This window comes from Tenrec ecaudatus, chromosome 11, assembly GCF_050624435.1.
Source record: "Tenrec ecaudatus isolate mTenEca1 chromosome 11, mTenEca1.hap1, whole genome shotgun sequence".
In the NCBI taxonomy this organism is placed as follows: domain Eukaryota; kingdom Metazoa; phylum Chordata; class Mammalia; order Afrosoricida; family Tenrecidae; genus Tenrec; species Tenrec ecaudatus.
This window is the reverse complement of record NC_134540.1, coordinates 114,981,308-114,999,315: the sequence shown is the minus strand read 5'-3', so window position 1 is coordinate 114,999,315 and position 18,008 is coordinate 114,981,308. Positions and strand designations below refer to the sequence as shown.

At 45.6% G+C, this 18,008-nt stretch overlaps 1 protein-coding gene across 1 annotated transcript in view; it reads left to right on the top strand.

Annotated features, from left to right (window-relative positions):
• LOC142461501 (thyrotropin-releasing hormone-degrading ectoenzyme-like) overlaps positions 1 to 16,693 on the top strand; it is a 294,642-nt gene extending 277,949 nt beyond the window's left edge. Inside the window, exon 8 of the mRNA XM_075563514.1 lies at positions 16,647 to 16,693. Within this exon, the coding sequence (XP_075419629.1) occupies positions 16,647 to 16,668 (22 nt within the window). The 3' untranslated portion in view covers positions 16,669 to 16,693. The remainder of the gene's footprint in view (positions 1 to 16,646) is intronic.
• Positions 16,694 to 18,008: the final 1,315 nt, after the last annotated feature.

Sequence of the window (18,008 nt, the reverse complement as noted above, 5' to 3'; positions counted from 1 at the left end):
CCTTACCCTTACCCTTACCCTTACCCTTACCCTTCAGAAGACTCCACCAGAAAGCCAGCCTTTGGTGGTGGTGGTGGTGGTGAGCCCTTTTCAGTATATAATGTCTGGCTCTACATTTTGCCAGACCTGTTAGATTGACTAAGTGCCCTTTTGGCATAGTGGTTACAAGTTGAGCTGACATCACAAAGGCCAGTAATTTGATACCACCATCAGCCCTGTGGCAGAAACCTGGTGCTTTCTGCTTCCATGGAGTTAGTCTTGGAGAGTCACAGGGACAGAGCTACCCTGTACCATAGGATCCTGTTCAACAGGTTCCCTCAGTATGAGCTAGTATTGACTTGATGGCCATGAGTTTAGAGGGCAATTTTGGCTTCCTTTTAAAAGGAACCTCATTCAGTGAACTGACTCTTTCTGGTCAATCCTTTCCTCTGACTCTGGTCTGAATGTAGCACCTCACCTGGGGAGTGAAGAGGTCTGAAGCTTGGAGCTGCCTCCCAATGAAAGAAAGTAAACCATGATAGTTCATAAAGGCACTTGTGTAAATTGTAAACCACCAACCTTGGCTTAATTCATTTTTTAATTGGATAGAAATACTCTAATTATGTTGATGACAAATAAACCAAACATATATATGTGGATACACACATACACACACACACAAATACACACACACAAGACGGATGTTTAGGGGCATCTACCCAGCTCTGTCCTAGAGATTTGTCCCAGGTCTGGGCATAGGAGTCAGTCTTCTTGCATTTCAGTGTCTGGCTCTGTACCTGACCTTAAGCCTCATGACCTTGATCAGATTGCTTAACATCTCTGAGCCCTTTTGGCAACACCGTGTATCAGGGCTGAGAAGGGGCACTGAGTAAGCCCTGACACATGGTGGTGGAGGGACTCAGCCAAAATAAAGCATACAAGGGTAATGACAATGGCATTCTCTCCAGTGTGGGCCTCAGAGCAGCTCTGGTTCTAGAAAATCCCACAGAAATAATTTTACCAACCTGGGCCTTCAGCCCTCACGCCAAACTTAACACGTTTCTAATCCACACAATGTTTACAGCTTTGGGTTCTCATCCCTCTCCTTCTTCCAAGAGACCAAGGAGAATGGAGTGTTTGAGCAATATCCAGGCCACATGACCATCTTTCTCAGTTCTTAACTCACCTTTTCCTCTCTCAAGCACAACTTTAATGTTTCCATGAGTGTCCGTGGCTATGATAAAGAATACGTGTTATGGGAGGTAATCAAGGCCTGCGTCTTCCATAAACCATTGCCAAAGACTCTTTACAGATAGGTAATGGTAGGCCCATTTGTTTTACTTACGTATTGCTGCATAGTGACTTTCAATCCCACTCAGTGTATTATTTGCTCATAATTTTGTAATTTGAGGAAGGTTTGGCTGGGGCAGCACATCTCCACTCCACGTGGCATTGGCCAAACCAGCTCAAGCAGCGAGACCCGGCAAGATGGGTTTGCTTTGGTTCATAGGTCTAGGGCCTGGGTTCTTGCTGTTGCATTGGCTCCCCAATTTCCCTCCATGTGATCATATCATGTGCTTGCCTTTAGCTTCCTCACAGCAGGGTGATTTTCAAGATAGATTTTTTTGTCAGGATAGTTGGGCTGTAGGCCCAGTGCCAAATTCCCTTAAAGGGATTAAATTGAATGCATAATTTAATACGTGACTGCCAAATATCCCCCAGGGCACACAAGTTGAAACCACAAGACTTCTCCCTAAGAGAGGTTCCTTGTAGCTTTTGATTGTCTTCTAAGTCCCTTTTCCTTTTCCACAATAATGTCTGGGTTGCTTTATCAATCATCTTCTTTCTTTTTATGTAGCACTATCTCTGGCTGTTTAGTCCAAGCCAATGCAGTTCCTTCCCAAAGTTACTGGGTTTCCCTTGCACTGGATTACATGATGCATTCAATTTTATGAAAGCCATGTCCCCACATCTCTTTGAAATGGGTCCCTCTCTGTTTTAGGTTGCAATTCAGCCTATTTAGGCTGTAGCACAGCCTTCTGGAGACTCTTAGAAAACCTTTTGTGTACACGAGACTGTCTACAAGGCACTGGATTACATTCTTTTGTGATCTCAGTACAGGGCATGAAAGCTATCTTCTTGATCTGATCCAACGCAGAAGCCCTGCTCATGCCATTCCTATTATGGGACATTATTTTTTGGCAAGAAAGACTTGGGGTTGAAAAATAGGTTTTGTTAGGCAGATAGGCAGGAATGAGATGTCCATTGACGCATGCCCAGGAGAACCAAGCATAGAACAAAAGCCTAGGTTTTCCCGCTGGTAGGTACGGATGGGCGTTAAACCTGGATCAGCCCACCTGGGCCAGGTGATTGCAATTCAGCCAATGGGATCGACCTGGGGTCATTCACCATGCCTCCCCCCGGGAATCCTTGAAAAGGCAGGAGCGAGGGGGAGAAAGGAAAAACTGGGGACAGGAACTGGGGAGGGAACTTGAGAAAGAACATGAGACAGGTGTTTTTTTGGAGGAAAACTTAGGAGAGAGATCTTTGCGTGACCTCGAGCAGTCTCTGCCAGGCTGCATGGTGGGGAGCAATCCTAGGGGTGGCGCGTAAAACCTGAAACTTCTTTTAACTTTCATTAAACTCACTTGGATCACGAGCCAGGCTTTGGCGTGAATTCTTTCTCATGCAGAGCCAAGAACTGAGATGTAACTCTAGCCCGGAGAGGGATCTTACAGTTCATATTTAAGTCCAGCAAGTCCCTGCTCCTTCATAGTTCATATTTTCTGCTAAAAAAAGCACACAACTAAACCCCAAACAGAAGTAACTTCTTTAGCTTTTCTTTACCCTTCTGTAGTTTATAATTATTTGTCTGTTGCCTCCATTGTTAATGACGCTGAGAGTTCAGATTCTAGATAAAGCAGAAGAATGTCACTGCCACCCAAAATAGTTGCTCTTAGTGTTAGTTGGTGCCCAATCAATCCCTGCCCATCCACTCACTTGCTGCCATTGAGTCAATTCTGACTCATGGCAGCAGAGTATACTTGCCCTGGTAGGTTTCTGAGACTATACATCTGTACAGTAGAAAGCTTCAGCTTTCTCTCTCAGAGCAGCTGGTAGTATTGAACTGCTGACCTTATGGCTAGCAGGACAATATGTTACCAGGGATCCTTTTCAAGACTGTGCCCTTTCAGAAACAGATCACCAGGCCTGCTTTCCTAGGAATCTGTGGGTGGGTTTGAAGCATCAACCTTTTGGTTAATATGCAAGTGCTTAACAAATGGGCTTTATCGTGGTTTGGAAAACCTAAGTCACTGGTCTTTTGCCTAGAGTCACTTTCAATGGCCCTGGCTTGTTTCATGGGAAGGGCCAGTTCAGGGGCTCCCGGACAGATGGTGGGGTAGGATCCTTATTTAGTAGGGCCATATTGGGTGGGGCGGCAGGGAAGTGTGTGTGTGCTGTATGCGTGTGTAATCTGCATCTTTAACAAATGCCCCCCCCACTCAAATGAGAAACACTGGCGCCAATTGTCCCCTGCCTCTCTTGCTGCTGCCTTTTTTGGGATTTTTCTGGCTTTTAGCAGCCCTGGAGGCCCCTCCTATCTAGGCAGGAAAATGAGCCAATAAATAAGTTCACACTAAGGTGCTAGAGAGTGATAACAGCTAATCCCTTCCAAGGGCAATTGCTCTCAGAAAGAAAGAAAAAGAAGAGAGAGAGAGAGAGAGAGAGCTCAGGGGGTTGGGGGGAGCAATTTAACTCCAATGAAGAGTGTCTCCTGGAAGAGTCCTACACTTTGTCGCTGCAATGGGAGTCATATATGAACATGTGTGTGTGTGAAACCCCTCGCATCAGTCTCTTCTTCTGCTTTTGTGTAAATTGGACTTTAAACACATTCTCTAGGAAGTGTTTGAATGCCTCTGTTTATGGAAGCTTCTTGACAGAAGGGGGATTTTTGTCTCTTTTGTTCAGTGAGAGAGCCCCAAGGTCTGGCATTTAATAAGTAAGTAGCAAGCTGGTTGAATGAATGAGTGAATGAGTGAGTGAGGTAAAGAAGCCTTCAGCAGCCTTCCAGGTCGAGACTGGCCCCCTCAGAAGCCTGGCTCTTGTCTAAAGTGAGGTACACCTCTCCCCCTTCCCATTTCATGCTTCCCTGTGGTCTGCCTGGGATTGAGCTGAAAAATGATTTTTCATGCATGTCATCCTAATTATATCATTATCCCTCACAGCAAAGCTCTCTGACCACCCTGAAGACCTGTATTTAATGTGAGGAAAGGTGATTTAATGGAGTGGAGAGCGCAGCATAAAACAGACAACCCTTTCAGAATAGCAGAGCAGGCTGTCCCTCCAAGGGGAAAGGGACAAAAAGGGAAAAGAAAAATGGCGAGCGAGGGGGGGCAACTCTCACTCTCCTAATAGGCTGAAATAAGAAGTCATTTTGGTCAACTTCATCAGAAGACAAACCTGAAAGGGGCGCCTTGCCCTCCCCGCCAGCGCATAACTGACTTACCATGCATTTTACCGTGGAGCTGATTATGCGCTGAGTTGTGGCAGACGGGGAGAGTTTATTGACATATGGTCTCCCTTCACACCTTTTGTTACAGCCAGACATCAGGGACTGAGCTGCAGGATATTAAAGGATTTGGAAGCGTTATCAAGGAATGGTACATATTTATCAAAACCAGGGTGATATTACAAAGCTGGGTTGCTGCTACACCTGGGTGTGTTATGTGATTAAAAATAATGACAATGCATCCTCTTGATGGATTTTGCACCTGGGCGAATACTGAGCAGGTCTGCTGGACCACCCTTGGTCGAGAATTCACAGCTAACAACCCCTTTGGTCTCAGAAGAAAATTGTGGCTGCTAGCTCACACTTGGAATCCAGGTAGGGCAATGTTTAAGCACTTCACTGTTAACCGAAAGAGCAACACTTGGAATTCACCAGCTATCCCGAGTGAGAAAGATGTGACCTTGTGCTGCCACAAAGATTACAGCCTTGGAAACCTTCCGGGAGGTTCTTTCCTGGCCTACAGGGTTGCTCGAGTCAGAATTGACTTGACTTCCATGGCATTGAGCTGTTTTGAGTTTTGAATGGCTGAATTGGAGACTTCAGGATTGCAGGAAGATTTGAGAACAGCCTGAAATATGCAGGCGACCAGCCTTGCTTGCTGCAAGGGAAGAGGAGTTGAAGCACTTACTGATGAACTTCAAAGATGATAGTCTTCAGTATGGATTACAACTCGAGGTTAAAAGAACAAGAATCCTCACCACTGAACCAATAAGCAACATGATAAACAGAGAAAAGATTTAAATGATGAAGCATTTCATCTTACTTGGACCCATCCACAACCAACGCTCATAGAAATATCTGTAAAGAAATCACTGGATAAATTGCTTTCAGTGAATTTGCTGCAAAAGGCCTTTTAAACATTTTTTTTGAACCAAGGTGACTTTGTCACCTTAAAAACTCAGGAGTATCCTATCCCAAGGCATGATTATTTTCATGTGGAAGCTGGAAAATGCATAAGGAAGTCCCATGAGAAGAATTGATGCATTTGAAATATGGTCCTGGTGAGGAATATTGAATACACCAAGGAACTTCTAGGAGAACAAACAAATCCATGTTGAAAGAACTACAGCCAGATTGATTCTTAGAAGCGAGGATGGTGACATTTGGCTTCATGTACTTTGGGTGTTATCAGGAGGGACCAGTCCCTGGAGTTGGACAGCATGCTTGGTCAAGACAAAAGGAGGACAAACCTCCACAAGATGAGTTGACACAGTGGCTCAAATGTAGGAATGGCTGTGAGAAATGCGCAGGGCAGCGTGTTGTTTTGTTCTGCTGTACATAGAGTGGCCATGAATTGGAACCAAATTGACAGCACCTGGTTACGCAATAGACTAATGGCAAGATCAACCATTCAAAACCACCAGCCACTCCTCAAGAGAAAGATGAGGCTTTTTTACTCCTGTAAAGAGTCACAGTGTCAGAAAGTCACAGGGGGAATTCTATCCTGTCATATAGGGTCACTGTGAATCGGCATCGACTCTACGGACGTGAACGGCAACAACAACAACAACAACAAACGCACTAATGGTGGCTGGGTACATGTGCAGACACCCATCCACTCGCACTGGAGCTAAGTTAGTGGTTTCAGCAGAAAGCTTACCTCGGTGGTTTCCAGAACTCCCCTGGGCTGAACCAATTTACACCAGGTCTTTCAAATATTCCTGGTACCCCGGGCATCTCTCATTTCCCAGAGTTGGTTGCATGACTTAAGGCCTGATGATCATGGGGCCACATGAAGGACGCCTATGTGCTCCAACCACTGCCTTCCTAGAGAGTGCTGTGGACAATTGCCTTCAAGTCAGCCAGCTGACTCATGCGGACTCCATGCGCTACAGAACTCAATGCCCACTGGTCCTACCCCATTCCTTCAATGGGTTGTAGATTTGACCCCTTGTCAGCTGGGGGGTTTTCAGTGGCTGATGGCTTGAAGGATTTCACCAGGCCTTTCCTCCTAGTCTGTCTGTAGGCAGAAAACATCGCTAAAATCTGTTCAGCATCATAGCAATATGCCAGCCTCCACTAGCAGTTAGGTGGTAGCTGTAACAGGAGGCGCACTGGCCAAGAATCAAACCCAAATTTCCTGCATGGCTAGTGAGAATTCTGCCATGGAACCACCATTTCCTCTCTCCTGGTTTCTAGTGTTTATGTATATAAGATTTCAGTACCTTCTAACAAGCAGTAAGTAAGACTGCACCACGGGTCACCTCTATTTAGCTCTCCCCCAAATTTTTCCACATGAATTATAAAGTGTGTGACAGTTGTAATATGTTTCTCTTTTTAAAAATTGCTGGGTGAACTTAAAACAGCACAAGGAAGTGCCAGCAGAGCAAAATGATACCCACCTGCTTATTTATCTTAAGAGAAGAAAAGTCGTGAATGCATTCACTCAGGTGAAAATATCATTCATGGAAAGAAGTGCCTAATGGTCACCAGGACCCATGGTTAATCCAGGCGTGGTCATCTGATTCCAATCGATCAGACCTAGCTATAAATCACTTATATGTCTGGGTAATTAAAAGCAAATATAAATTTTCAAAAAAAATAACGTTGCATGGGATAGAAAGAGAATACATAACAACATCAGACATAAATATGCCTCAAGACAAACTCATTGTGCACATCCAGAATACATAATGGCTCTTGCTAAGATGCGTTTCCCACTAGACCCTACCCCAAGCCAGTAAAAGCCAGAAACTCTACAGGAAACTGTGGATTGTACTACTCTGAAATGGGAGCTGTGTCTCTAGACCGAATTTGGGGCTGTTCGTGCTGAGGACTCACCAATACCTGCTGCAGTGACAACAGTCCAGGTGAGAATAAGGAAATCTGGATGACAGCCAGGATATAGGAGCACTGAGACCTCAAATTGCTTCTAGGCGAGCATGGCCTAATGGGCTTCCATTTCTGCACCTCTGGCAGGAGGAGTTTGTTCTGGAAAGTAATGGTTTCTAAGGAAGTATTTCTTAAACTTTCACATGCATGCACTTACCCAGGTTCCTGGAAATCGGGCTGGGGGGCAGATTCTGATTTTGTGGGTTCAGGGTGGGGTCTAGGATCCAGCAGTTCTAGAGGCCCTGGTACTCTTGGGCTGTTAACCACAAGGAGAGTAGTCCTAAACCACCAGCCACTCCTTGGGAGAAATATGAGGCTGTAGACTCCGGGCAAGAGTGACAGTCTGGGAAACCCACAAGGGCAGTTCTGCCCTGTCCTGTAGGGTCTATATGAGTCAGCATCAACTCGATGGCATTAGCATGGGAGAAGCTAATGCTGATGTTGCTGTTTCCTTGACCTATCATACTTTGAGTGGCAAAGTCCCAAGGGCCTTCCCGGATGTGATGGCCAAAAACAGTAGTGTTCACCCTTGGTCATACTTTGGAATCCCTTAGGAGCTTTCAAACCTCCCATTGGCCTGGCCCCATCCCAGACCAATGAAGCAAGGCTTAGTGGAAGCAGGATTCAGGTCACGGTCAGTGAGAAAGCCCCCTTTGCAATGCCAACGTACAGCCAGTGCAGAGTCGAACTGGTCGACGACTCCACATGGTTCCATATACTTTGGTGAAGCCAGCTGTTTGGGCAAGGTTTTCAGAGTTACCACCCATGTAGACTTGTTGGTGATAGTGCATTAAATAGAGCACATGCAGTGCTTTGCATGAGTGGCCTATGTCATGCAACCACATCAGGGGAATGTTGAGCCAATTTCTCTGGGAAACCAAGGGTGTTGGCTCCATCCTGAACATTGGCAGGGTAATGGACTGACACAGAGGAAACTCATTCTCTTTGTGGCGGTGCACTAATGGGTTCTTCACAGAAGGCCAAGTCCATGGCTTCGGATGCAGATGCTCACAGGGCTGAGGGAGCAGGTCAAATACTAAGTCCGAGGTGGGTGTTTGCATATTTACATGCCCTCACTGCCATCAAGTCCATTCCAACTCACAGGCCCATGGGACTGAGTAAAATGGCCCCCGTGGGTTTCTGAGACTGTGATTCTTTAGAGGAGTAGAAAATCTCCTCTTACTCCAGAGGAGCGGTTGGTCATTCAAACTGCTGACCTTGAGATTAACAGTCCAACTCCTGACCACTCTTGCCGCCGTCAGAATTCTATTTATATACACAAGTATATATATATATATATATCCTTTCCCAAAAGAACTCCACATTTTCAAATCATTCTTGACACTCATGGCCTTTTTTCCTTTATAGCCATGCCTTTGGTTGAAACACAGATATAAGAGAAATATTTATCTACTTATAGGAGTACAAAAGGAGCTTTGGTGGCATAGTGTTTGCATGTTGGGCTGCTAACACCAAAGTCAGCACTTTGAAACCACCAGCCACTCCGTGGGAAGAAGAGTCTGTCTACTCCTATAAAGAGTTACAGTCTCAGAAACTCACAGGGACAGATCTACTCTGCCTCACAGGGTCACTATGAGTCAGCATCACCTCCCTGGCAGTGAGGTAGATTTTGGTTTCATAGAGATACAAGTCAGTCCTGAGCTGCTAAAGACAAGGTTGGCAGTTTGAACCCACCAGCTGCAGAGAAAGAGGAGGCTTTCTATTCTCATAAGGAGCTACAGTTTCTGAAATACCCACAGGGGAAATTTTAACCTCTCCTGTAGGATCAATATGAGTCAGAATCGACTTATCGGTGGTGAGCAAGTGGAGGAGACCCTAAACAGGTTCCGGTGGACCTTAAGAGTTCTACTCATTGTGCATGCTCTGTAAAATGTAAACCAAGATTTTACTTTTGCAAACATTATATTTTCTAAACACGTCTAACTGTGAAACTATACTCGCATGCGGGTCTTTGAACCTGGTCAGTGGTCTGGGGAAGTGAAGGGCCCTGACATCCTTTGTTGTTGTTAGTGCTGTTCAATCATTCTGACGTCACAGGGACCTTCTTTGCAACACAAGGCAGCACTGCCCGGTCCTTTGCCAGCCTCAGAGGTAGTATGTTGGAGCCCATGGTTTCAGCTACCGTGTCCTCCAGTTCACCAAGGAGTTTCCTCTTTGTGCTGCTTACTAAACCCCTTTCTGAGGAGTCCATTCCAACTCACGGTGACGCCGTGTGGGTCAGCACCACGGGACCCCACAGAGCTTTCAAAGGCTGGTCGTTCAGAAGTCAATCAGCAGGCCTTTCTTCTGAGGGGCCTTGGATTTGAACCGCAAACCTTTTAATCAGCAGTGGTTGAGCGTGCTACCTGTTCACATTACCCGGGGACACCCAACCCTTCTTACCCTCATCGATTCATAGGAGATCAATCTCCAATCCAAGAGGGCAGAGAAGATAGATAATACAGCCTGAGCTGCGTATGTCAGGTCTAAACTTTTCAGTGTCATGGAACAAATAGCCAAAAACCTTGATGAAATGGCTGGGAAACCTCAGTCCAAATCATTCCAAAGAAATGAGTAGCGGTGCACTCTTGGGAACTTGCGCTGTGACAGCAGCCACCAGGAAGACCCCGGGAGTCCAGAGCCTTGCCACCCCAAATATGTTCACAGACTAGCAACATCAGGAGCTTGTTAGAAGTGCAAATTCTCAAGCCCTACACAAGGTCCACTGAACCAGCTTGTGCAATTTACCAAGACCACCAACGGATCGGGGTACCTGTGAAAACCAAACCAAACCCATACTCACTGCTGTCCAGTCGAGTCAGACTCAGAGCAGCCCTATGGGCCAGGGTAGAGCTACCACTGTGCATTCCCAAGACTGTAATTCTTTAAAGGAGCAGACAGCTTGTTGTTCTCCTTCAGAATGCCTGCTAATTTAGAACTGCTAGTTTGGTGGTTAGCAGCCCACTGCCTAACCGCTAGGCCACCAGGTCTCCTTTTGTGCTTGTGAGAGGTCGAGCAAATACCATTAGCAACTAGAGAAGAACCTGGAAGAAGAAGAGCAGGATGGGAACTGTGAGTCAATTTGATCATTAGCACATTTCTGTGTTCACTTATTCTGTTCCTTCCCTTGTGTATTCAGTCAACAATTCTTCTTTGAACATCACCTCTGAGCCAGGATCTGTGATATGCTAATTAAGCTGGTTTAGGAAAGGGGTCTGCCTAAGTGACTCCTGCTTCCTGGCTTTTCCTGCTTCCAGATCCCCTCTCTTTACTTCCTTCCACATTAGAAGCACATCCTTACATGTGCAGCTGATCCCTAGTTCAGGACCGGAAGTTACGTGTTGGCATGCATGCTCATAGCTCGCTCAGTGGGAGTGCAAAAAGTCAATTCCTTCAAGAGCCTAGCACAGTCTGTAAGGTTGGGATGGTGTTAAAAGTGGCGGGGTTGGTGTTAGTTCCCGTTGAGCCCATTCTGCACAGGATGCCTTCATGTGACAGAGTAGAAATGTCCCCATTAGGTTTCCTAGTCTGTCATCGTTACCAAAGGAGCCCCGGGGGTACTTTAAGGGAAGTGTTAGACTGTCAACTGCAAAGTCAGGGGTTCACACCTACCAGCTGCTCCGCAGGAGACAGATGAGGCCCTCTGCTCCCATGAAGATTTACAGCCTCAGAATCCCATGATTTTGTCGCTATGAGCCAGGGTTGGTTCCATGACAGACCCAAAGCCCACTTTCTGTCGAGGTGATTCCAACTCATGGTCATCTTATATACTTGTTGTTGTTGCTGTCGGGTGCCATTGAGTGGTTTCTGACCCAAAGTGACCCTATGCACAACAGAACCAAACACTTCCAGGTCCTGCACCATCATCACATTTGTTCTCTGCCTGAGTTCATTGATGCAGCCAGGGTGTCAATCCAGCTCGTTGAGGGCCTTCCTCTTTTGTGCTGCCCCTCCACTTTACCAAGCAGGATGTCCTTCTCCAGGTAATATGTCCAACATATTTGGGAGGCAAAATCTTGCCATATATGCTGTCAAGGCGCCTCTGGCCTGACTTCTTCCAAGACAGATTAGGTTGTTCGTTTAGTAGTCCATGGCAGGGTAGAATTTTCCCTATAGGTTTCTGAGATATTATGTCTCTATAGGAATAGATAGCTTCATCTTTCTCCCACAGTGAAGCTGGTGGGTTAGAACTGTTGACTTTGCATTTAGTAGCTCTGTGAGTAGCCCGCCATGTCACCAGAGGTCCGTTGCGTTTGATGGCAGTGGGGTGGAATGTTTACAATGGCAAGACCTTTTTCTCATGCATTGCTACTGACCGCGGTCTAAAGCCCAAGTGCTTAGCCATTGGGCCACCAGGATTCTTCGTGGTAAGGATGTGTTCCTGCCAAAGTTCATGAACACTACACAGCAGTGGGGTTTTGGAACTGCTAGGTAGTTTAGCTTAGGGACTGAGGCATCCATTACGCATGGTGAGCAGTCTGAGCCTTTGTCCCATGAACGAGTGGTACACTGCGCATGCTCAGAGGCTCAGGTTCCCAGCCAGGAAGGGGAGGTACACCTGGGTGTGTTCTGCACCTGAATTGGCCCAACAAGGCCAGGTGAATTCAGTTCAGCCAATGAGTTCAACCAGGGTCACCAGCACGCCCCACCTCTGGGAGTAATTTAAAAGGCAGGAGCACAGAGCAGACCTCGTGACTTTCAGGGAAGCTTCTAAGGAGATGCACATTTCTGAAGAGCCCTGCAGGTGCCTTTATAAACCTGAAACTTCTTCTAATTCTCATAAAACTCACTTGGATCACAAACTAGGCTTGGAGGTGACTGAGAGATCTCACAGAACCATTGATTGCCCTGGCATGTTTTGGAGTCCTGATGGTGTCATGGTTATGCTTTGTGCAACAGTTTAAAACCACTAGCCACTCCACAAGGGAAAGATGGGGCTTTCTATTCCTATAAAGAGATACATCCTCAGTAACACACAGGGGAATTCTACCCTGTCCTATAGGGTTGTTATGAGTCAGCATTGACTCAATGGCAGTGAGTGAGTGCCCTGGCAAGAAAGCCTTGGGTATCTACATTGACTCTCAGTTTCTGGTTAGCTTTTCACCACTTCACCCCATGAACTTGAACTGCAGTGGATGAGGGTTGGGAGCTCTGGCTCTGGGGCTACTTGCTTGAATTTTCATATCATGGCCCTGCCCGTGATGGGACCTTTGACAGTTGGGCAAATGAGCTCAAGCCCGAGTTTCCTTTTCTGCAGCATAGACTGAGGAAGGAGATGTCTTCCTTCTTGTGTGCTAACTGACTTTTACCAGTTAGTATGAATTAGATCTTTCCACGAGGAAGATCAGGGAGAAGGGGGAAGGATGAAGCAACTTGGATAGAGGTGAAGGCAGCGTGAGGGGTCAGAGAGAGATGAAAGGACCACCATGTCACCTTTGACTACTCTTAGTGAGGCTGGCTTGGAGTGCAGGAGACGGGGAGAGTGAGGACACGGGCTAAAGGCAGTGCTCATTCATTACTTCCGGGCAGAGTTCAGACTTTGGCATGCTTGTTGGATGCTGGCGCTGTGTTCATCCAATGAAACTTCAAAATTCTGTCCTGTCACTAACCCTTTGTCTCTCCTTTGTTCACGATTTAGAACTTCTATTCTCGGGTTCTCTTTAGAGCCCCAGGAAATCAGAAGTCACAAGTCACTTCTGTTTACAGAGAGGCCCCCAGCATGCAAAGGCAGGAGGGTGTGTTAACAGCACACCAGTCCAGTGGCTGGTCACGCCCATGCAGTACATTCTCCATCCCTTAGCTCAATAAAAGGAAAATCACCAATGAAAAAAATTTTTCTTTTTCATGGATATGTACTTTTTCAGTTCCCTCCCCCACCCATAATCTGTGTGAATTACAGTAGAACACGCACACACACACATACACACAATTTTCTGCCAGAATGTGTTACTCCAGTACATTCTACCCTCCTCCCTCACTGCCTCCTACCCTTTTTTCTCCTATCTACTTTCTTCCCATGACACCCAATGGACAGGTAGGGGAATTCAAAATAGACCCCAGTCTCAAATGTAGTTTAAAGCTCACTCACGCACTGCTATTGTGCCAGTTCTGACCCATAGTTACAGGATACAACTGTCCTTGTGGATTTCTGAAACAACAATTCTTTGTGTGAGTTGAAACTGCCCTTTCTACAGGAATGCAGCAGGTGCGTTTGAACTGCCAACCCTGCAGTTAACAGGTCACTGTGAAGGGATTTTGCCACTTTGCCACCAAGGATCCTAAACGTAGCATGAGGAGAACATTTATTAAATCTTCCATGGTACACAGGCAAGGGGGAGACCTGAACTACAGTTCTCGGGATTCTTGGTGCCTCGCAGTGGACAGTTCCAGCCGCATCGGATCCAGGCTTCCCAAGATTTCCAGAGCCACCAGCATAGTCTTTGCTCCTCTCCAGGATTCACAATTGCTTCCTGGTTGCTCAGGTATATAGGAGTTTAGTGGTTCTCTAATGCAATCATCCCATTTTGCAAAGAAGGTGCTGATGCCCAGACCGGGGAGAAGATTATCTGAGGCCACTGAGAAGGACACCATCACCTCAAGTCCTTCTGACCCCCTACAAGTTTCTGCCAACAGCAATGAGCTCTGAGTTACCTACTCAGTCTTTTGAAGCCTTAGCCAGCTGATGCAGCTGCCAGTTGGATTGATCAGGGTATGTGACCCAGAGCTCCTTAGAACGCGCCCCCCCCCAAATGCAAATTTACTGCCATAGAGTTGATACTGATTCATAATGACACTATAAGGCAGGGCAGAACTTCCACTGTAGGTTTCTGAGACTAACTTTCAGCCTTTCTCCTGAGAAGTGGCTGGTTGTGTGGTGGTTTAGATCTTGCAGTTAGCAGCCTTTTAGCATGAGAGGTAGGGTCACATTTCTGTTCTGATTATGCTCCATTTTCTGAGATGCCAGTGCCGAGGCTCCCCCCCTGCAGGTAGCAGTGAGATTTTTCTCACTAAAATGCGCTGGATGGGAAACTTGGGGCAAGTAGTGCATCGCAGCCAAGGAAGATCTCATTGACAGTGCAGTACTTGAATAAGGCAGGAAGACACAGGAGTGGCCATCTGGCGGTAGGGAAAGTGTTCCAGGTAGGAGACAGTCAGTGCAAAAGGCCTTGTGATTGGGTTCTCCAAGCTTCTTCCTGGTACAGCAAGGAGACCAATGTGAGTGGGGCATGACACTCTGTGTAATGAGGAAAGATGATCACTGTGTGGGCCTCCTGTATGATTGAGAAGCCAAGGGGAATTTTTAAACCCTAAGCCAGATCAATGCTCAAGGAAGCATCAGTCAAGACATCAAACGACACGTTGCATTGGCTAAATGTGCTACAACAGATCTCTTAAAAAGACTGAAGATCAAGGATGTTACTTTGAGGACACTGCCTGATCTTGTGCCAAATCTCGCCATGGTTGTTAGGTTGGAGTCCATTGTTGCAGCCATGGTGTCAGCCCATCTCCTTGATGATCAGTCTCTTTTCTTGTGGACCTTCAGTTTTACCGAGCATGATGTCCCTTTCCATGGACTGGTCTTTCCTGATAAAATGTAGTAGCTACCAGATTGGATGTCATGCCTTTAGAACAGTGGTTCTCAACCTTCCTAATGTTGTGACACTTTCATATAGTTCCTCATGTGTGGTGCTCCCCCCAACTATAAAATTATTTTTGTTGCTACTTCATAACTATAATATTGCTACTGTGATGAATCGGATGACCCCTGTGAAAGCATTGTTCGACCCCCCCCCAAGGGGGTCGCGACCCACAGGTTGAGAATCACTGCTCTGGAACTTTTTCATCATAGAAGAGAGTTCGGTTGCACAGCTCTGAGTTAGAGGGTGAGACGGGTTATTTGACATTCATTTGCTGATGTGTTTGCGAACCCAGTGGAAACACTCGGGAATGAGCATCTTCTTTAGCCATTTTCCTGGATCATTCAAATGCCATCTCCCCTGTGAATGCCTCACTCCATCTTGGCTTTCCATACTTGCCATATGAAAATGGGATAATATTCAATACTTAGCATTATATATAACCCAGTATTTGGTAGTCTGCCTCAAACAGATGCGAGTCTCTCTCTTTTTCTACTAGTATTTAATTTTGTTATGTGAAAACATACAAAGCAAAATCTGTTCCATTTCAACCCTTTCTGGACACAATGTTCAGTGACATTGGTCACACTCTTCATATTGAATTAACAATCTTGTTCTTTCTATTCTACGTGTTTCCTTTCTTTTTACTTAATCTCTCTGCCACAACCCTCTCACATATATTTTGACTTATCTGTAGCCCATTTAGTTTTGTGCTGATTTTTTAAAGACTGCAATACTCAAGGATGCAATCCTTTAAGAGCTAAATTGTTATTTAGTTTAAAGATGACTTCAGGGGACAGTTTCAATTCAAGGTTTGAAAAGTAACTCAGGGTCATAGTCTCTGGGACTCTTCCACTTAAGTAAGTCCAGATAATTAAAGAATTTTAAATTATGTTCCACAAGGTTCTCCCTTTCTACCAGCATCCTTAGGAATCATGGTGCTATGGTGCCTGCTAACCTCAAAGTCAATAGTTGAAACCACCAGCCACTCTGCAGGGGAAAGAAAAGGCTTTCTGTTTCCCTAAAGAATAGCAAGCGAGGAAACCACAGGGGGTGTTCTATACTGAGTCAAAATTGACTCCATGGCAGTGAGTTTATGTTGTTATCGAAAAAAGAACAGATTTTAATGGGGGCTCTGACAGATAATATAACAATCCATAAATCAATTAGATCAAGCGAGTTTGTACATATGCTGCCACCATCATTTTCTAAACACTATCATTCTACTTGACCCCTTTGATATCAGCTCCTGTTTTTTCCCTCTTTCCTCAACACTCACACCCTTACTAAATTATATATAAATTAATATCTTTATACACACCGTCTTCTGTGTCCCTTTACCCATATTTCTGTTATTTGGCCCCTAAGTTGTGTGTGTGTGTGTGTGTTCCATTGTTATCAGTTCCCTTTTCCTCCCCTTCCCTACACAGCCACCCTGTGCCCTCATGGTATCTGAGTCAGTTCGAGTTGACTAGAGAAGCACATTCATAAACACTCATGTGTCTTAAAAAAGCTTTATATAGAAGAATAATTGTATATTAAGAAAACATCCCAGCCCAGTCCAGACCACGTCCATAAGTACGAAATTAACCCATATATCCAACAACAGTGTGTAAATTTTTTTTCAGACTTATGCAACACATGCAATGACACCAAGTGCTGGAAGATCACAGGGCAGTCGGTGGAATGTCGTATGGACCCAGTGGAGGTGGAAAGTGGCATGGGTCTCCACATGACTCCTCCCCGTTCAAGGCTCTGGCTGCCGTCAATGTAGATCCATGTATCTTGTCAGCAGGAATATCAAGTCAAGGGTGTCTCTCACCCCCAGGAAAGAATACAGGAGTTGCCAGAATCCTCAAGAGAAGGCCATGCCCACATTGAGACCTCACTGGCTATGGCCTGAGTGACAGTCTGGACTCCACCCCTATGTAAGATGATGGGAGATTAAAAAGCTACCACAGTATCGCTACTCCCATTGCTGTTCCTGAGGACTTTATCTGTCCTGGATTCCGTGCGTGGTTTCTATTTTTTTTTATGATTTTTCTTTCAGCATCTATCTGTGGTGTCCCTGATCTGAATGCCCTGATGCAGTATCTGTGAGTCTCCTGTGAGCAGGGACTGTGTTCTCTACATCTGTGTCTTCTTAAAGCTTTGCAAAATGTTGTCATTTAAATAACACTCAATAAATATTTATTGAAGGAATGGCATTGCAGGTGACAGTCAGTACCTATTCTCCCATCAGTTATATGGTTGGCGGTCTTTTTACCTCTCAGACATATAGCTGAATCATTACAATGTGAGGGTCTGAGCCTGGTTATATTATTGGGACATGTAGTCAAAAGACAAAATATGTTTGCCTAAAGCACCTTTTGAGTATGATGTTTCAATAAAATAAATTGGACAGATCCTGGCAGCAGACATGTTTCAGCCGCTCACGAGGTATGTGGCTTTGAGTAGTGTACCCTAAGCTCTGAATTCAAGGTAAGTAGTTTCAATGGTCAATTGCATGTGAGAGCTGGACAGTGAGTAAGGAAAACTGAAGAAGAATCAATGCATGTGAATGATGTGCAAACAATACCGAAAGTCGTCTGGGCTGTCAGAAGAACAAGCAAATCCCTCTTGGAGAAAGCACGGCCAGAATGCCCCTTAGAAGTGAGGATGGCAAGTCTTCATCTCACATCCATTGGACATGCTATCAGGAGAGACTGGTTCTTAAGAAAGGACATAATGCTTGTTAAAGTACAGGGGCAGCAAGAGGGAAGAAGACCCTTGATAAGATGGATGTCCACAGTGGCTACAGCAATGGGCTCAACATGGACCAACGACTGTGGTGATGACACAAAAGAAGGCAGGGTGTCATTCCGTTGTACAGTTCCGGTCTCTGGTACAAAGGAAAATAAGTTGCCCTATCCTGTGGGGTCGAGGCTATTGTGCCTGCTGTGTATTTTGTCCTAAGGACTTGCAGTGTTGTTCTTTATACAGTGTTGTTG